A 21,736-nucleotide genomic window follows, 5' to 3' on the forward strand; every position below is an offset into this window, starting at 1 on the left:
CCATTTTTTAGAACATCTAACTTTAGAAAAATTGTGTTTTAAAGTTCTTTCTTAGCCCTTTTGGGCTGTAAATCTCCCAGGCTCTTTTCTGTTATACTGTTCTTATACCTTACGAATGTCTTTCTCAAGGTTCTGGGAGCTATCCCTTTGAAATGTAATTATCAATAAAGATAACACCCCTGTCTCCCCGTCTCTGTGAAAGGGTAAGAACCTAACTTCAATAGATGCCTAGTAGCAAACATATTAATAGATGGCCTATATCTCTGACCTACCTTCTTTATAACACCCTCCGATACTTTTCAACTAGCTAATCCCGGCTCTCATAAATCCCCTTGCCTTTTGTTTCAGCAGAATTGACTTCAGTCTGTCTCTTCAATTGCAGTATTCTTGAATAAAATCTTCCTTGCTTCTTTAACTCCACATGTGTAATTTATCTTTGACAGTGGTGAGTGGGTTAACAGACATGAAGAAGCTAGATACTAAGCTGGTGGTAGATGAAATAAAATAATCAATTTTGTCAATACTGAAGAATCCACAAAAAAACAGAACCTGGGAGCTCTGGGTATATGAAATAAACTCAGAGGTGATAGCTATTTCAGAGACTGAATCTCTAGATTCTAGTTTTCACTCCTCACTACTGGAATACTGTCTTCTTCTATCCAAGCAGAAGTTGGTAGTTTTACTTTCTGGAGAAGTTGTGACTAGGAGTTGTCACATAAAATTCAGATTAGTGAATCATATACAAAAACGAGAATTACATGACTATGTGCATGCATGCTAAGTTCAGTCATGTCCAACTCTGTGCAACCCTGTGGACTGTAGCCCTCCAGGCTCCTCTGTCCATGGGGATTCTCCAGGCAAGAATCTGGAGTGAGTTGCCATGCCCTCCTCCAAGGGATCTTCCCCACCCAGGGATAAACCCAACTCTCTTGTGTCTCCTGCATTGGCTGTGCTGTGCTTAGGTGCTCAGTCCTGTCCTACTCTTTGCGACACCATGAACTGCAGCCCACTAGGCTCTTCTGTCCATAGGGATTTTCAGGCAAGAATACTGGAGTGGGTTGCCATGCCCACCTCCAGGGGATCTTCCCAACCCAGAAATTGAACCCAGGTCTCCCACATTTCAGGCAGATTCTTTACCGTCGGAGCCACCAGGCATTGGCAGACGGGTTCTTTACCACTAACACCACCAGGGAAGCCTTTTGCATGACTCTGTGTGTGTGTGTGTGTGTGTGTGTGTGTGTGCACACGCGCATGTGCACGTGTGCATGCGCGCTAAGTCCTTCAGTCGTGACTGACTCTTTGCAACCCTATAACATAGCCTGCCAGGCTCCTCTGTCCATAGGATTCCCCAGGCAAGGATACTGGAGTGGGTTGCCATTTCCTTCCCCAAGGGATCTTCTTGATCCAGGGAGGGAACCCACCTATCCTGCATTGGCAGGGCGTTTTTTTTACCACTAGCACCACGTGGGAAGCCCTTACATGACTATCAGTTCAGTTCAGTCGCTCAGTGTGTCTGACTCTTTGTGACCCCATGAACTGCAGCATGCCAGGCCTCCTTGCCCATCACCAACTCTTGGAGTCCACCCAAACCCATATCCATCGAGTTGGTGATGCCATCCAGCCATCTCATCCTCTGTTGTCCCCTTCTCCTCCTGCCCTCAATCTTTCCCAGCATCAGGGCCTTTTTCAATGAGTCAGCTCTTCGCATGAGGTTGCCAAAGTATTGGAGTTTCAGCTTCAACATCACTCCTTCCAGTGAACATCCAAGACTGATCTCCTTTAGGATGGACTGGTTGGATCTCCTTGTAGTCCAAGGGACTCTCAAGAGTCTTCTCCAACATCATAGTTCAAAAGCATCAATTCTTCAGTGTTCAGCTTTCTTTATAGTCCAACTCTCACATCCATACATGATCACTGGAAAAACCATAACCTTGACTAGACAGACCTTTGTTGACAAAGTAATGTCTCTGCTTTTTAATAACACTCCTTCCAAGGAGTAAATGTCTTTTAATTTCATGGCTGCAATCGCAGTGATTTTGGAGCCCAGAAAAATAAAGCCCAGAAAAATATATACATGACTATCAGTTCAGTTCAGTTCTGTTCAGTCACTCAGTCGTGTCCGACTCTTTGTGACCCCATGAATTGTAGCATGCCAGGCCTCCCTGTCCATCACCAGCTCCCGGGGTTCACTCAGACTCACATCCATCGAGTCAGTGATGCCATCCAGCCATCTCATCCTCTGTCATCTCCTCCTCCTGCCCCCAATCCCTCCCAGTATCAGAGTCTTTTCCAATGAGTCAACTCTTCACATGAGGTGGCCAAAGTACTGGAGTTTCAGCTTTAGCATCATTCCTTCCAAAGAAATCCCAGAGCTGATCTCCTTCAGAATGGACTGGTTGGATATCCTCGCAGTACAAGGGACTCTCAAGAGTCTTCTCCAACACCACAGTTCAAAAGCATCAATTCTTCAGCACTCAGCTTTCTTCACAGTCCAACTCTCACATCCATACATGACCACTGGAAAAACCATAGCCTTGACTAGACAGACATTTGTTGCAAAGTAATGTCTATATAACACCAAATGATGAATCCTGAAACCTAAAGACCTATATCGTGAATACAGAATAGTGTAAGAATTTCTTTGACATTCAAGTAGCTGAGCAGAAAATAACTAAGGATACTGGCATTGGCCTTGCCCCGAAAGTTTTCCCAGCCAGATAATCCTACAGTGAAACTCAAAATCGACAGCTCCTTCTATAAACACAGGGCTTCCAGGCAGTTCCAGTACAAAATTCATTGTAGTTAGCACTTCAAATTTATATGCTTTTCACAAAATTATCAGTTAATAAGATATTCAAATGAAAAAAAATTAATTTGATCCTGACCTCATGCTGTATAAAAAATCAGTTCCAACTACATTCATATACAAATAAAAGACAAAGCAACACAATTTTAGATGAAAACACAAATATCTTTCTAATCAAGAAGTATGCATTGAAACATGTAGAGTATCATGTAAGAAACGAGTTGCCAGTCCAGGTTCGATGCGCGATACTGCATGCTTGGGGCTGGTGCACTGGACGACCCAGAGGGATGGTGTGGGGAGGGAGGAGGGAGGAGGGTTCAGGATGGGGAACACATGTATGCCTGTGGTGGATTCATTTTGATATTTAGCAAAACTAATACAATTATGTAAAGTTTAAAAATAAAATAAAATTAAAAAAAAAGAAGTATGCAGCTATCTCTTAAATAGGACACAAACAGACTAACTGAAAGTAAATAAATAAGTGGGACCATATTAAAATTAAGAACTTCTAAAAAAATAAAATAAAACAAAAATAAAATTAAGAACTTCTATTTTTCAAAAGGTTCCAGTAAGAGAGTGAAAACTCAACACACAGGCAAGAAGGAGACATGTGTCATGCATGCATTTCACAAAATATTGTATACCAGTGTGTGTGTGTATATATATATATATATATATATATATATATATATAAAACCCTTTTCAAATCAAGGAATAGAAAGAAACTCCAAAATACATTTAAAAATATATCAGAATGTAATATCAAATATTTTTTAAAACACATGAAAATGTTTTCAACCTCATTAGTCATCAGGACAGCTTAAATTTAACCTACAATGTGTTACTACTACACATCTATCAGAATAGCTAAAATGAAAAAGACTGTACCAAAAGTTAGTGAGATTGGAGCAACCAGAATCTCATAACCACTGTCAACACCATAGAACAATCACTCTGAAAAACTAAAGCTGAACCATGCAAACCTTAGGATTCCCAAATTCTACTATTAAACATATATCCAACCAAAATGTGTACACACATTCCTCGAAAGGTCTGGATAAAAATGTTTATACCAGCACTATTCATAAAATACCAAACTGAAAATCACCTAAATAGCTATCAACAATAGATTAGATGAATTATGGTAATTTCCATTAATGAATATCAGCAGCAATGAGAATGAATGAAACACAGGTTTGAGTTTCCCGCTTGCTTCCCTGTCTACTCTCCCACTTCCAGATGATTTCCATTGTAGTTATCCCATGTCTGCATCACTCTTGTACTGGGTATATGTGTAGAGGAAATTAAGTCCAAGGTCTTCAGACTGAAAGGAACAATACATAGAGGGGTGCATCTAAGACATTTTTCCACTTGGACCTCATTTAGGTGACAAGATCTTGGACCTTGACCTCATGTTGCAATGGAATGAGATTCTGAGGCTTTTTTAGTTCAGTTCAGTCACTTGGTCATGTCTGACTCTTGGCAACCCCATGGACTGCAGCACACCAGGTGTTCATGTCCATCACCAACTCCCGAAGCTTGCTCAAACTCATGTCCATTGAGTCAGTGATGCCATCCAACCATCTCAGCCCTGTCATCCCCTTCTCCTCCTGCCTTCAATCTTTTCCAGCATTAGGGTCTTTTCCAATGAGTCAGTTGTCACATCAGGTGGCCAAAGTACTGGAGTTTCAGCTTCAGCATCAGCCTTTCCAGTGAATATTCAGAACTGATTTCCTTTAGGATTAACTGGTTTGATCTCCTTGCAGTCCAAGGGACTCTCAAGAGTATTCTCCAACACCACAGTTCAAAAGCATCAATTCTTTGGTGTCAGCTTTCTTTATAGTCCAACTCTCAGATCCATACATGATTACTAGAAAAATCATAGCTTTGACTAGATGGGTCTTTGTTGGCAAAGCAATGTCTCTGATTTTTAATATGCTGTCTAGGTTGGTCATAGCTTTTCTTCCAAGGAAAAGCATCTTTTAATTTCATGGCTGCAGTCATCATCTGCAGTGATTATGGAACCCAAGAAAATAGTCTCTCACTGTTTCCATTGTTTCCCCATCTATTTGCCATGAAGTGATGTGCCCAGATGCTATGATCTTCATTTTCTGAATGTTGAGTTTTAAGCCAACCTTTTCCCTCTCCTCTTCCAATTTCATCAAGAGGCTCTTTAGTTCTTCTTCGCTTTCTGCCATAAGGATGGTGTCATCTGCATATCTAAGATTATTGATATTTCTCCCAGAAATCTTGATTCCAGCTTGTGCTTCATCCATCCGGCATTTTGCATGATGTGCTCTGCATATAAGCTAAGTAAGCAAGGTGACAGTATATAGCCTTGATGTACTGCTTTCCCGATTTGGAGCCAGTCTGTTGTTCCATGTCCAGTTCTCACTGTGGCTTCTTGATCTGCATACAGATTTCTCAGAAGGCAGATGAGATGGTCTGGTATCCCCATCTCTTGAAGAATTTTCCACAGTTTGTTGTGATCCACATAGTCAAAGTCTTTGGCATAGTCAATAAAGCAGAAGTAGATGTTTTTCTGGAACTCTCTTGCTTTTTCCATGATCCAACCGATGTTGGCAATCTGATCTCTGGTTCCTCTGCCTTTTCTAAAACCAGCTTGTACATCTGGAAGTTCATGGTTCATGTACTGTTCAAGTCTGGCTTGGAGAACTTTGAGTATTTCTTTGCTAGTGTGTGAGATGAGTGCAATTGTGCCATAGTCTGAGTGTTCTTTGGCATTGCCTTTCTTTGGGACTGGAATGAAAACTGACCTTTTCCAGTCTTGTGGCCATGGCTGAATTTTCCAAATTTTCTAGCGTATTAAGTCTAGCACTTTCACAGCATCATTTTTTAGGATTTGAAATCACTCAACTGGAATTTCATCACCTCCACTAGCTTTGTTCATAGGAATGCTTCCTAAGGCCCACTTGACTTTGCATTCCAGGACATCTGGCTACAGGTGAGTGATCACACCATCGTGGTTATCACAGTCATGAAGATCTTTTTCGTATAGTTCTTCTGTGTATTCTTGCTACCTCTTCTTAATGTCTTCTGCTTCTGTTAGGTCCATATTATTTCTGTCCTTTATTGTGCCTATCTTTGCATGAAATGTTCCCTTGGTATCTCTAATTTTCTTGAAGAGATCTCTAGACTTTGCCATTCTATTGTTTTCCTCTACTTCTTTGCACTGATCCCTGAGGAAGGCTTTCTTATCTGTCCTTGCTATTCTTTGGAACTCCGCATTCAAATGGGTATATCTTTCCTTTTCTCCTTTGCTTTTCACTTCTCTTCTTTTCTCAGCTATTTGTAAGGCCTCCTCAGACAACCATATTGCCTTTTTTTCATTTCTTTTTTTTGGAAATGGTCTTGATCACTGCCTCCTGTACAATGTTATGAACCTCTGTTCACAGTTCTTCAGGCACTCTGTCCATCAGATCTAATCCCTTGAATCTACTTCTCACTTCTACTGTACAGGCATAAGCAATTTGATTTAGGTCATACCTGAATGGTCTAGTGATTTTCCCCACTTTCTTCAATTTAAGTCTGAATTTGGCATAAGGAGTTCATGATCTGAGCCACAGTCATCTCCCAATCTTATTTTTTCTGACTGTATAGAGCTTCTCCACCTTTGGCTGCAAAGAATGTAATTAATCAATCTGATTTCAGTATTGACCATCTGGTGATATCCATGTGTAGCGTCTTCTCTTGTGCTGTAGGAAGAGGGTGTTTGCTATGACCAGTGCGTTCTCTTGGCAACACTCTGTTAACTTTTGCCCTGCTTCCTTTTGTACTCAAGGCCAAATTTGCCTGTTACTCCAGATATCTCTTGACTTCCTACTTTTGCATTCCAGTCCACTATGATGAAAACGACCTTTTTTGTGTGTTAGTTCTAGAAGGTCTTGTAGGTCTTCATAGAACTGTTCAACCTCAGCTTCTTCAGTATTACTGGTTGGGTCATAGGTGTGGATTACTGTGATATTGAATGGTTTGCCTTGGAAATGAACAGAGATCATTCTGTTGTTTTTGAGGTTACACCCAAATACTGTATTTTGGACTCTTTTGTTGACTTTGAGGGCTATTTCATTTCTTCTAAGGGATTCTTTCCCACAGTAGTAGATATAATGGTCATCTGAGTTAAATTCACCCTTTCCAGTTGATTTAGTTCACTTTACTGAAATGTCAGTGTTCACTGTTGCCATCTCCTGCTTGACCACTTTCAGTTTACCTTGATTCATGGATCTAACATTCTAGGTTCCTATGCAATATTGTTGTTTACATCATAGGACTTTACTTCCATCATTAATCATATGCAAAACTAGGTGTTGTTTTTGCTTTGACTCCATCTCTTCATTCTTTCTGGAGTTATTTCTCCACTGTTCTCCAGTAGCATATCAGACACTTACCAACCTGGGGAGTTCATCTTTCAGTTCCTATCTTTTTGCCTTTTCTTACTGTTTATGGGATTCTCAAGGCAAGAATACTGAAGTGTCTTTCCATTCCCTTCTCTTGTGGGCCATGTTTTGTCAGAACTTTCCACCATGACCATCCATCTTGGGTGGCTGTCCATCATGGGTGGCCCTACACTGCATGGCTCATAGTTTCATTGAGTTAGACAAGTCTGTAGTCCATGTGGATTCTGAGGCTTTTCGGAAGGAACAAGTCTATTCTGAATCTGGGAAGAATATAAATAATTTGAGTCAAGAATATAAATAATTTGAGTCAGGCTGTGCTAATTGAAAGAGGGTCCCAAATTCTTTCCTATACTTCCTATGGAGGGATGGAGCTTAACTTCTTTCCCTTAGTCACTGGGCTGGCCTTAGTGATTGATTGCTCTATAGAAGACAGTGAAAATGAGATTCTCAGGTTTTCAAAGCTAGGTTTTATGAAGACCTTGCAGCTTCCATCATGACTTCTTAGATGGTTTGCTCTCAAAATGACCCACTTCTGAAGCCCGCTGCTGTGCTGTGAGTAGCCCAGACATATATGGAAAGGCCAGGTATAGGTGCTCAGACCCAACAAACAAATGGAGAATGTGTGAGTTACTAAAAAGTGGTACTGATAAAACTGTTGCTGCTGTTAGTCACTCAGTCATGACTGCTGACTCTTTGTGACCCCATGAACTGCAGCCCACCAGGCTTCCCGGTCCTTCACTATCTCCCTGAGTTTCCTCAAACTCATGTCCATTGAATCGATGATGCCATCCAATTTCATCCTCTGTCACCTGCTTCTCATGCCCTCAATCAAACTAGCTACGTGTGAAAAATTAAAAGTAAAGCTAGATACTTTTTTCTCACTCCACAGCAACATAAATTGCAAGTAAATGAAAAACTTAGTGTAGTGTTTAAAACTAGAAGAAAGAACTAAATGGAATTTCCTTGATCTACAGGATGGAAAGTACTTTTTTAGTATAAAAGTAATGGGGAAAATACAAAGCTAAATATCTGTCAATTTTGACTAAAAAATAATTTAAAAATTTTCTATAAAAATAGATGAATAGTCCAAGTTTGATGCATGAAACAGGGCACTCAAAGCCGGTGCACTGGGCCAACCCAGAGGTATGGGATGGGGAGGGAGCTGGGAGTGGAGTTCAGGATGGGGGACACATGTACACCCATGGCCGATTCATGCCAATGTATGGCAAAAACCACCACAAAATTGTAAAGTAATTACCCTCCAATTAAAATAAATTAATTAATTTTAAAAACTTCTATAAATATTCAATGGCAAGGACAAAAAACACCCCAAATAAAATGTTTTAATTTAATTTTATTGCATTTAATATCCATTTTAAAAGCACAAACACCCCAGTAGGAAAAAGACAAATATATTAAAAGGATAATTTGAAGAATAGTTATTCATGGTTAAAAATCAAATGAAAAAGAAAAAAACAGTTGATCTGGCTAGTAACCAAAGGCACACACAGAGAAAATGAGATTTTCACATAGAAAATGAGATTATTCTGTACCAGTGATATTGCTCATGAACATAGCGCGGGCGGCTGTGCCAGCGCACATAGCATGGCCAAGAGGAGCTATCCCACGTCCGAGGTCGGGGGCAGAAGCCGGGAGGACACCATGCCCAAGGGGCAGTGGCCAAGAGGAGCTACCCCATGCCCGGGGCCAGGGGCGGCGGCTGGGAGGAGCAACCCCACGTCCAAGGAGTGGTGGCTGCACGGGCGCAGGATGGCCTAGAGGAGCTATTCCACGTTCAAATTCAGGAGGGGCGGCTGTGAGGAGATACCCCTCGTCCAAGGTAAGGAGCAGCGGCTGCACTTTGCTGGAGCAGCTGTGAAGAGATACCCAAAGCCCAAGGTAAGAGAAACCCAAGTAAGACGGTAGGTATTGCAAGAGGGCATCAGAAGGCAGACACACTGAAACCATACTCACAGAAAACTAGTCAATCTAATCACACTAGGACCACAGCCTCGTCTAACTCAATGAAGCTAAGCCATGCATGTGGGACCACCCAAAATGGGTGGGTCATGGTGGAGAGGGCTGACAGAATGTGGTCCACTGGAGAAGGGAATGGCAAACCACTTCAGTATTCTTGCCTTGAGAACCCCATGAACAGCATGAAAAGGCAAAATGATAGGATACTGAAAAAGGAGCTCCCCAGGTCAGTAGGTGCCCAATATGCTACTGGAGATCAGTGGAGAAATAACTCCAGAAAGAATGAAGGGATGGAGCCAAAGGAAAAACAATACCCAGCTGTGGATGTGACTGGTGATAGAAGCAAGGTCCTATGCTGTAAAGAGCAATATTGCATAGGAACCTGGAATGTCAGGTCCATGAATCAAGGCAAATTGGAAGTGGTCAAACAGGAGATGGCAAGAGTGAAAGTCGACATTCTAGGAATCAGCGAACTGAAATGGACTGGAATGGGTGAATTTAACTCAGATGACCATTATATCTACTACTGCAGGCAGGAATCCCTCAGAAGAAGTGGAGTAGCCATCATGGTCAACAAGAGAGTCTGAAATGCAGTATTGGATGCAATCTCAAAAACGACAGAATGATCTCTGTTCGTTTCCAAGGCAAACCATTCACTATCACAGTAATCCAAGTCTATGCCCCAACCAGTAATGCTGAAGAAGCTGAAGTTGAATGGTTCTATGAAGACTTACAAGACCTTTTAGAACTAACACCCAAAAAATATGCCCTTTTCATTATAGGGGACTGGAATGCAAAAGTAGGAAGTCAAGAAACACCTGGAGTAACAGGCAAACTTGGCCTTGGAATACAGAACGAAGCAGGACAAAGACTAATACAGTTTTGCCGAGAAAATGCACTGGTCATTTTCTTGACCAAGAGCAAACACCCTCTTCCAACAACAAAGAAGACTCTACACATGGACATCACCAGATGGTCAACACCGAAATCAGATTGATTATATTTTTTGCAGCCAAAGATGAAGAAGGTCAATACAGTCAGCAAAAACAAGGCCAGGAGCTGACTGTGGCTCAGATCATGAACCCCTTATGCCAAATTCAGACTGAAATTGAAGAAAGTAGGGAAAACCACTAGACCATTCAGGTATGACCTAAGTGAAATCCCTTATGATTATACAGTGGAAGTGAGAAGTAGATTTAAGGGACTAGATCTGCTAGATTGCCTGATGATCTATGGACTGAGGTTCATGACATTGTACATGAGACAGGGATCAAGACCATCCCCATGGAAAAGAAATGCAAAAAAGCAAAATGGCTGTCTGAGGAGGCCTTACAAATAGCTGTGAAAAGAAGAGAAGTGAAAAGCAAAGGAGAAAAGGAAAGATATAAGCATCTGAATGCAGAGTTCCAAAGAATAGCAAGAAGAGATAAGAAAGCCTTCCTCAGTGATCAATGCAAAGAAATAGAGGAAAACAACAGAATGGGAAAGACTAGAGATCTCTTCAAGAAAATTAGAGATACCAAGGGAACATTTCATGCAAAGATGGACTCGATAAAGGACAGAAATGGTATGGACCTAACAGAAGCAGAAGATATTAAGAAGAGGTGGCAGGAATACACAGAAGAACTGTACAAAAAAGATCTTCACGACCAAGATCATCATGATGCTGTGATCACTGACCTAGAGCCAGACATCCTGGAATGTGAAGTCAAGTGGGCCTTAGAAAGCATCACCATGAACAAAGCTAGTGGAAGTGATGGAATTCCAGTTGAGCCATTCCCAATCCTGAAAGATGATGCTGTGAAAGTGCTGCACTCAATATGCCAGCAAATTTGGAAAACTCAGCATTGGCCACAGGACTGGAAAAGATCAGTTTTCATTCCAATCCCAAAGAAAGGCAATGCCAAAGAATGCTCAAACTACCACACAATTGCACTCATCTCACATGCTAGTAAAATAATGCTCAAAGTTCTCCAAGCCAGGCTTCAGCAATATGTGAACTATGAACTTCCAGATGTTCAAGCTGGTTTTAGAAAAGGCAGAGGAACCAGAGATCAGATTGTCAATATCCTCTGGATCATGGAAAAAGCAAGAGAGTTCCAGAAAAACATCTATTTCTGCTTTATTGACTATGCCAAAGCCTTTGACTGTGTGGATCACAATAAACTGTGGAAAATTCTGAAAGAGATGGGAATACCAGACCACCTGATCTGCCTCTTGAGAAACCTATATGCAAGTCAGGAAGCAATAGTTTTTTAGAACGGGACATGGAACAACAGACTGGTTCCAAATAGGAAAAGGAGTATGTCAGGGCTGTATATTGTCACCCTGCTTATTTAACTTCTATGCAGAGTACATCATGAGAAACTCTGGGCTGGAAGAAGCACAAGCTGGAATCAAGATTGCCGGGAGAAATATCAATAACCTCAGATATGCAGATGATACCACTCTTATGGCAGAAAGTGAAGAGGAACTCAAAAGCCTCTTGATGAAAATGAAAGAGGAGAGTGAAAAATTTGGCTTAAAGCTCAACATTCAGAAAACTAAGACCATGGCATCTGGTCCCATCACTTCATAGGAAATTGATAGGGACAGAGTGGAAATAGTGTCAGACTTTATTTTGGGGGCTCCAAAATCACTGTAGATGGTGATTGCAGCCATGAAATTAAAAGATGCTTACTCCTTGGAAGAAAAGTTATGACCAATCTAGATAGCATATTCAAAAGCAGAGACATTACTTTGCCAACAAAGGTCCATCTAGTCAAGGCTATGGTTTTTCCAGTGGTCACGTATGGATGTGAGAGTTGGACTGTGAAGAAGGCTGAGCGCCGAAGAATTGATGCTTTTTAACTGTGGTGTTGGAGAAGACTCTTGAGAGTCCCTTGGACTGCAAGAAGATCCAACCAGTCCATTCTAAAGGAGATCAGCCCTGGGATTTCTTTGGAAGTAATGATGCTAAAGCTGAAACTCCAGTACTTTGGCCACCTCATGCAAAGAGTTGACTCATTGGAAAAGACTCTGATGCTGGGAGGGATTGGGGGCAGGAGGTGAAGGGGACGACAGAGGATGAGCTGGTTGGATGACATCACTGACTCGATGGACATGAGTCTGGGTGAACTCCAGGAGTTGGTGATGGACAGGGAGGCCTGGCGTGCTGGGATTCATGGGGTCACAAAGAGTCAGAAACGACTGAGCAACTGAACTGAACTGAAATAAAAATCAACAATGATACTGGGACAAACTATGGTGGTTAAGTGCATGGACTGAAGCCACTCCATTCTTTTTTCCTTCTTTCCTTTCCCTGTGTACACTCTCCATCTCTAGGTCTCCATCCAAGTTCTGATTTTCTACTTCTCTCTCCTTTCCAGTCTGCCAGCACTACACCCTGCACTATCTGTCTCAAAAAAAAAAAAAAATGTGGGCTCTAGAGTTGTGGAGACCTAGATTGGAATTCCATCCTCTCCATTTAGTCAGTCAAGTCATTATCTTCACTGGGCCTCAGTTTTCTCAACTGTAAAGTAGGGATAACAATATTTCTTTATCCTAATAAACTTGTATTACTTGAGATCATTTAATGAAAGTGTGCAGTAAGGACTATAGTATTTTTTAAAAGATGTTTTATATGAACCATTTTTTAAGGCTTTATAGAATTTTTTACAATATTGTTTCTGTTTCATGCTTTGGTTTTTGACCCTGAGGCTTGTGGGATTTTAACTCCCTATCCAGGGAGAAACCCATGCCTCCTGCACTGGAAGGTGAAGTTTTAACCACTGAATCAGCAGGGAAGTCCCAGTACTACTAGTATTAATGACAATACTGAAGATGTTACATTTTTGCTGTGGTTATGTATCAGATATTATGGCTGGTGTGTTCTACATAGGCTGCCTTATGTAACTGAAAGTTTAGGACTTAGGGGAGTTGCTTCTTAGCATTACTCTGTTTAGAGAGGTAATACCTAGGTGTCACTAGTGGTAAAGAACCTGCCTGCCAATGAAAGAGACATAAGAGATGTGGGTTCCATCCCTGGGTCAGAAAGATCCCCTCGAGGAGGGCATGGAAACCCACTACAGTGTGCTTGACTGGATAATCCCGTGGTCAGAGGAGCCTGGCAGGCTACAGTCCATTTAGAGAAATCACCAGCAGGACCATTATATTTTAAGCTCTTAATGTCTCCCTCAATCCAGTTTAACCTAGAACCTGGGACAGGCATTAAATGGTCCAGGGCAGAGGCAAGAGTTCCCAGGAGGACTGCTGGTCAGGCTGGAGTGCATAGCATCCCAGCTAAAGGCCTCAGAATCTCACCCCCAAGTTCCCCATCTGAGAGCTTAACCCCTGGGAAAGAGATGTCCTCTATTCTCCCAGGACCCCAGCAGAGATGGCTAGAGAATAGGCTGAAAAGGGACACTGAGGTTGGCTCTAATGAGCACTTTGGGGATGATGTTCTAGGGATCTTTAAAACCGTAAGAAAGGCTCCTGTCTTGCCAGGTCTGAAAAATGCATTATACACTCCAGGTATTCCTGGTGACCCCTGGACTCAATAGACCCCAGATTTACAAGGTCAGGAAGGTCTCAAGGAGTTCCTTATTGTGAACTTCCCACCCACAAGAGGGAACTGGAGAATCTGAAAATGATTGAAACCAACCTATGCTCCGATAGGTGAGAGAATCTGGAAGGGTAGGGGACAAACACACACACTTGTACAAACACCTCCCTTTCCAGCCCAAGTACCAGGCAAAAGTTTCTAGGGTAGCCGATCTAAATGTCTGCCTAGGATTAGAAGCCTCTCTATAAACCAAGAACAAATGGAGTACTAATACAGTGACAAAATCTAATAAGGTTAGGGAGGACATGAAATGACATCTTATACAAGCTTGCTCTAAATCCTAGGAGAACTGAAGATCAGAGTGGCCATTTTTAAGCCCAGATAACCAGACACTGATTCCTTCTACCTTCCCTTTGCTGAAAAGAAACATCCGAGATTTAGAGTACAAGTGTCAATGGAAGGCACAGACACTGGAGCCAGACACACCTGCTGTTGAATCACATTCATTAGCTTTCTGATCTTGAGTACATCAAATATTTCTAAGACTCAATTGCACCATTTGCAGAATTGTGGAGGAGAATAATACCTACCAGACTTGAAAGAACAAAACAGTGCCATCAAGTTGGCTGGAACATAGCAAGCATCTACAAACAGCTACTGATCATGTTCATGTCCAAGAGGCTAGGGGGAGAGAAATATCAGTTTTCAAATGTCTAGATGTGCAATAGGGGAAGAGTTCAGGGAAAAAGGAGAGAGAGTGATGAGGGTCAAGGGTTGGCAGCCCTGTCCTGTTTGTCTACTGTGGATACAGAGAATGGAACATCACAGACGCTCCCTGGCCTCAGCCCATATATCTGTGCTTCCAGTAAGGTAAGAGTACAGGGAGTGGAGCTAAATAGGTGAGGTCAAGTTCTAGGGATTGAGGAGGCAAGTAGAAATAGATTATCTTGTCTATGGTGTATGTCAAGGGGTGTGTGTTGGGGGAGGGGCAGCAAGGAAGATCATGCATTTCCTTTTTACTTGGTGAGCAAAAGTGACTTTTCCAATCTTGCCTTTAAGGATATGCTCAATTCTTATCTCCTCCAATTTCCAACATGGACTTCTCTGGTCAAACTGATCACTTTCCTAAGGACCCTATTATATACAGCTATGAAGGCATGGTTCAGTTTGCATGGGTATTGGTTTGCCGGTTCTCTAAAGTCCCATGTGTGTTTTCTCTCACATCATAATGGCATCCAGAGATTCTCATGGGCAAGGACCACTTCTTTTTTTCCTGAAACAGTTTGGGCTACACAGATATTATCTGTGAATTGATCTAATACTTAAATATTGACACGTGGAAGGGTTTTATCTGCACAGATAGCAAAACTACAAAGGATGGGAAAACCAAGCAGAGTGAACCAAACCACCCTTTCAGACTTCCTCCTTCTAGGGATCTCTGAGTGGCCAGAGGAGCAAACGCTCCTGTTCGTCATCTTCCTGGGCATGTACCTGGTCACTATGATGGGAAACCTGCTCATCATCCTGGCCATCACCTCTGACCCTCACCTCCATACTCCCATGTACTTCTTTCTGGCCAACCTATCAATAACAGACGCCTGCTTCACTTCTGCCTCCATCCCCAAAATGCTGGTCAACATGCATACTCAGAGTCAGAGCATCTCCTATTCTGGGTGCTTTGCACAGCTGTATTTTCTCCTCGTGTTTGGTGGCCTTGACAACTTACTTCTGGCAGTGATGGCATATGACCGCTATGTGGCCATCTGTCAGCCACTTCATTACAGCACAGCTATGAGTCCCCAGCTCTGTGCACTAATGTTGAGCATATGCTGGGCGCTAACTAACTGTCCTGCACTGACACACACACTATTGCTGACCCGTGTGGCCTTCTGTGCCCACAAGGCCATTCCCCACTTCTACTGTGATCCCAGTGCTCTCCTGAAGCTTGCCTGCTCAGATACCCGCATTAATGAGCTGATGATCATCACCATGGGCCTCATGTTCCTCACTGCTCCCCTCCTGCTGATTGTCCTCTCCTATGTCCACATTTCCTGGGCTGTGTTTGGCATCTCATCTCCTGGAGGGCGGTGGAAGGCCTTCTCGACGTGCAGTTCTCACCTCACAGTGGTCCTGCTCTTCTATGGGTCTCTTATGGGTGTGTATTTACTTCCTCCATCAACTCACTCTGCAGAGAGGGAGAGCAAGGCTGCCATTCTCTATATGGTGATTATTCCCATGCTGAACCCTTTCATATACAGCTTGAGGAATAAAGATATGAATGAGGCTTTGAGTAAACTCTTCGGCAGTGGGAAAACCATCTTTTTATCATGACAGTGATGGCCAATCCTGGTATCTGAATTAGCCCCTACTCTCCATCACTTCATGGGAAATATATGGGGAAACAGTGGAAACAGTGTCAAACTTTATTTTTGGGGGCTCCAAAATCACTGCAGATGGTGACTGCAGCAATGAAATTAAAAGTTGCTTACTCCTTGGAAGGAAAGTTATGACCAACCTAGATAGCGTATTCAAAAGCAGAGACATTACTTTGCCAACAAAGGTTCGTCTAGTCAAGGCTATGGTTTTTCCTGTGTTCATGTATGGATGTGAGAGTTGGACTGTGAAGAAGGCTGAGCACCGAAGAATTGATGCTTTTGAACTGTGGTGTTGGAGAAGACTCTTGAGAGTCCCTTGGACAGCAAAGAGATCCAACCAGTCCATTCTGAAGGAGATAAGCTCTGGGATTTCTTTGGAAGGAATGATGCTAAAGCTGAAACTCCAGTACTTTGGCCACCTCATGCGAAGAGTTGACTCATTGGAAAAGACTCTGATGCTGGGAGGGATTGGGGCAGGAGGAGAAGGGGATGAGATGGTTGGATGGCATCACTGACTCGATGGACGTGAGTCTGAGTGAACTCTGGGAGTTGGTGATGGACAGGGAGGCCTGGCGTGCTGCGATTCATGGGGTCGCAAAGAGTTGGACACGACTGAGCGACTGAACTGAACTGAACTCCGTCATTTGAATGACTCCACTAGTTTCAGACTGATTTAAGGGGAAGTTATCAAGACATTAAAAAATTAGGTGTTTAACAAAGAAGGCATTTCCATTCTTTCACTGGGCCCTTGGCAACCACCATTCTATTCTCTGCTTCTATGATTTGACCGTGTTAGATGCCACAAGTAAGTGAAATCATACAGTATTTGTCTTTCTGTGTCTGACTTATTTCACCTAGCATAATGTACAAGGTTCCAGTTATGCAAGATGAGTGAGTTTTTTGAGATCAAATATTCGGCAAGATGACTATAGTGAATGACACTGTATTGTGCGCTTGTCATGTACTATGAAGGTGGCTCTTGAATTAAGTCTTCTCACCAAACATACAAAAATAAAATGGCCATTATATGGAGGTGATAAATACATTAATTAACTTGACTATGGTGATGATTTCCAACATATACCTACCAAAATATCAAGCTGTACATTTTAAATACATACAATGTTTATATGTCAAATATACCTCAATAAAGCTGTTTAAAAAAGAACTAATAGTTTCTCAGGAAATAAGACTAGAAACTTAAGTTCTACTAGTGATGTTAATTGCTCATTTTAATACACAAGAGCTATCATTAATAATAACTAGAATTCACTATTTATGTAAAGAATCACTAGGACGAGAGAATAACTAGAAACAAATGCAATTCAATCCATCATATATTTTCTGAGTATTTATTCCAGCTTACTGCTTCTCCTAGTTAAGTCACAGCTTGGGAAGGGAAGAGGGATTTTTCTCCTAAGTGGAAATTCTTTTTTGATTTGCTGCTTTTAAAATTAAATCTGCTTTATGATGGAAATCCAAATATAGTAACATAGACATGAAAACAAAGGATACAAAGTACTTCACACTTCTGTTATTCATTTTTTATCCTTCTAAAATGGTTTTTATTCATAACATTTTATGTTTACATAAATGGGACTTATTTTACATGGTATTTTATAGCTTTCCTTTTCTATAATAATTTAGTTTTATTGTATTGTAATATCTACATTTCTGCCTCTATACATATCAATACATAGAATGTACACAGCATCAATACATCAATCCACTTAAAATTTTTAAGTTTTAGTTGATCTCTTATTGAATTAACACAATGATTCATTGTGAAACTTTATTAACAATTATATTACACTTGAAATGTCTTGTGTCAGTTGTCTGATCAAGGTTACTTTCACATCTCCAAAGCATCTATTTTAAAGAGCTCCATTGTCTTAGTTCCCCAGTGCCTGTGGCTTGCTCATTTGAAAAGAGAAGCATGAACTTTGAAAATACCCATATAAGAAACGAATCGCCAGTCCAGGTTCAATGCAGGATACAGGAAGCTTGGGGCTGGTGCACTGGGGTGACCCAGAGGGATGGTATGGGGAGGGAGGTGGGAGGGAGGTTCAGGATTGGGAACACGTGTACACCCGTGGCAGATTCATGTTGATGTATGGCAAAACCAATACAATATTGTAAAGTAATTAGCCTCTAATTAAAATAAATAAATTTAAATTAAAAAAAAGAAAATATCCATAAAAATACATGAAGAATGGAAGTCTAGGTTGAACTCCATGGAAAGAGAGACAACAAAGCCAGATTGTCTTCATTCACCTAAAAGTGAAAGTGAAGTCGCTCAGTCGTGTCCGACTCCGTGACCCCGTGGACTGTAGCCCACCAGGCTCCTCCGTCCATGGGATTCTCCAGGCAAGAATACTGGAGTGGGGTGCCATTTCCTTCTCCAGGGGATCTTCCTGACCCAGGGATTGAATCCAGGTCTCCCGCATTGCAGGCAGACACTTTAACCTCTGAGCCACCAGGGAAGCCCCATTCACCTAAGGGATTACCTAAATCAGAGCTTAAAGAATGAAATATCAAAATATACTAATGTGTATCAAATATTAAGCTTCTACCAAAATTTCTGACTTCCATCTTCATACCTCAGACTAGAGTTGGGGACATCACCTTAGCCTTAAATGTCACTCCAGATGCTGGTTGCATACTAATTAGTCTTATATTTATGTACAAAATTGGATAAACATATTGCATTTTACATAGGGCAGACACATACACACAAAGAGAAAGGGAAAAGATGGGTATTACAGGTATTACAATGCCTGTAATATTGGATTCAAGATAAGTCCTATCCTTTGTGCTGTGTCAAGAAACATGGCAAGGTAGATGAGGGCTTTTAAACATGAATAGCATCATACAACAAAACATTTTTAGTGTCCTGTCAAGAACTCAAATGGGACTTCTCTGGTGGTCCAGTGGATAAGAATCTGCCTGCCAATGCAGGGGACACTGGTTTGATCCCTAGTCTGGAAAGATTCCACCTGCCCTGGAGCAACTAAGCTCCTGAGCCACTAAGCACCTGAGCCACGACTGCTGAAGCCCATGTGCGTAGAGCCTGTACTTTGCAACAAGAGAAGTTACCGTAATGAGAAACCTGCACACCACAACTACAGCATAGCCCCTGATTGCTGCAACTAGAGAAAGCCCATGCAAAGCGATGAAGACACAGCATAGCCAAAAATAATTAATTATTAAAAAAGAACTCAAAGGTCCCTTTGTGGAGGTACAGATGCTCTGAAATCAACTAATTCTTTATAACAGATGTACGGTTTTTGGCAGCATACGTGAAATAGCTGTTAGTTTAAAATATTAAAATGGGGTAGAGGAGGGAAGGGATACATGTATAATTATGGCTGATTAGCATTGTTGTACAGCAGAAACCAACACAACCTTGTAAAGCAGTGTTCCTCCAAATGAAAAATAAATTAAAAAATAAAATATTAAAATGTTTTTGAGTGACATTAGCAAAGTTGCAAGTCACACTGAAATTCCACGTAGCTTAATGTAAACAAGAAGCTACCAATGAACACAGGATGCAATTTTTTTCAAAGCTTTGGGTTTTTTTCATTGAATATACAGTCAGCAGTGTCTGATATGTCTGTAGTGAGTGTGAAAGAGAGAAGAGAATCTGATAGCTCAGGAAAGATCCTCTTCTATTAGAAATTGAAAAAAGGAATTTACTGTAGCTAGAATTAATCTGAAAATATCACCATGAACCACTGATTCCTCTATTCCCCCAAAAATCCAAGTGTTCTCTTGTTTCACTCTACCCAAATAAAATAAAATAAAATTAAATTAAAAAAAAAAGAATTCTTGGAAGATGTTATAAACCTGCATCCCACACTTTCATAGTTTAGTTTTTCACTGATCTTCAAATCATTGTTCACAAATCTGCAGTGTCCACATCGTGTGGGGGCTTGTTAGAAATGCAAATTCTTGGATTTCGTCCCACAACTACATAATTGGAATTCATGGAGATAGATTCAGGAATCTCTGTTTTAACAAGCTTTCCAGGAACTCTTAGGCATGTTAAAGTTTGAAAAGCCTTGCTTTCATTCTTTATTTGGGAAAGCAAGAAGTCCAGGAAGGATAGAGAGTGCTGAATCTGCAGTGATATTAACAAAAGTCAATGATGTTTTCAGAGATTATGCACTGGGATAATCTAGTGCATTTCAGTATACATACAAAGGAGGCCAGCACTAAGTGTGCTTTCGTTGCTGATTGTGTTTGGGGGCTAATCAATGTCAACCACACTGTGCTGGCAAAGGGGAACTTCCTGGCCAGTCTGGATCTCCTCCAGGTTCCCCTATCATCAGAGTTATTTTTGTAACATTTTATACCACAGGCAGAAAGTTATGCATTTCCTTTTATTTAAGTGACAGTTTGGATTCTATGATTTAATAGACCCATAAAGACAAAAAGAAAATCCTGCATTGTCTGCATAAGAGTGTAGTGTAATAATATAGGTAATTCTTTAGATTCTTGGGGTGTGAAATCCTGAAACTATGGGCTTAAAATATATCGGTTTCCAAAATTCTCCTCAAATAAAAGATAACTAAATGACCTGTATATTTTTGTATTGTTAATGCCCCCAAGTTGTAGAAATAAGTAATAAAATTAATATAGCATTTTCTGATCAAAAGTTGTTTCCAAAGGAGAGTACTGGGTTTTAAAAAAATTTTTTATTGAAGTATAGTTGATTTACAATGTCACGTTAATCCCTGCTGTACAGCAAAGTAATTCAGTTATGCATAGATACACATTTAAAAAAATATTCTTTACTATATGGTTTATCATAGGGTACTGAACATAGTTCTCTGTGCTATATAATAGGACATGGCTGTTTATCCATTCTATACATGGTAGTTTACATCTGCTAACCCTCTGGTCCATCTCTCCCCCCATTTCTCTTCTCCTTGGCAACCAAAAGTCTGTTCTCTATGTCCGTGAGTCTGTTTCTGTTTCATAAATAAGTTCATTTGTGTTATATTTTAGATTCCATGTATAAAAGGTAGCATATGTATTTGTCTTTCTCTTTCTGAGTTACTTCATGTAAGTACAATTGATAATCTCTAGGCCCATCCATGTTGCTGTTACTGGTGTTATTTCATTCTTTTTATGGCTGAGTAGTACTCCAATGTATGTATATATATATATATATACCATATCTTCTTTATCCCTTCATCTAAACATTGCTGGACATTTAGGTTGTTTCTGTCTTGGCTATTGTGAATAGTGTTGCTATGAACATGATAGGGGTGCATATATCTTTTTGAATTACAGTTTTGTTTGGATATATACCCAGGAGTGGGATTGCTAAATCATATGGAAATTCTGGGAAACCTCCATCCTGTTTTCCATAGTTACTGAACCAACTTACATTTCTACCAACAGTGCAGAGGTTTCCTTTTTCTCCACACCAGGAGAGTACTGCTAATAAGGGAATGAAATTCTGGTCAATGAACATTTGTCAAGTAAATACAACATGCCATCATCTTTCTTAGGGTTTGGTGACATTAAAGCTTTGAGTTATATTCAAATGGAAAAATCCAATACAAGAGATGAATCAAAATGAGGTTCTGATTTAAATAAAAGTTGGGTG

The 21,736-nt window shown here is 40.9% G+C and overlaps 1 protein-coding gene across 1 annotated transcript; it reads left to right on the top strand.

The window, feature by feature from the left end:
- The first annotated feature begins 15,121 nt into the window (after positions 1-15,121).
- LOC106701197 (olfactory receptor 1N2) lies at positions 15,122-16,075 on the top strand. The gene has a single exon (XM_014480566.2). The coding sequence runs from the start codon at positions 15,122-15,124 to the stop codon at positions 16,073-16,075; it is 954 nt and encodes a 317-aa protein (XP_014336052.2).
- The last annotated feature ends 5,661 nt before the right edge of the window (positions 16,076-21,736 follow it).

Source organism: Bos mutus, chromosome 11, assembly GCF_027580195.1.
Source record: "Bos mutus isolate GX-2022 chromosome 11, NWIPB_WYAK_1.1, whole genome shotgun sequence".
NCBI classification, from domain to species: domain Eukaryota; kingdom Metazoa; phylum Chordata; class Mammalia; order Artiodactyla; family Bovidae; genus Bos; species Bos mutus.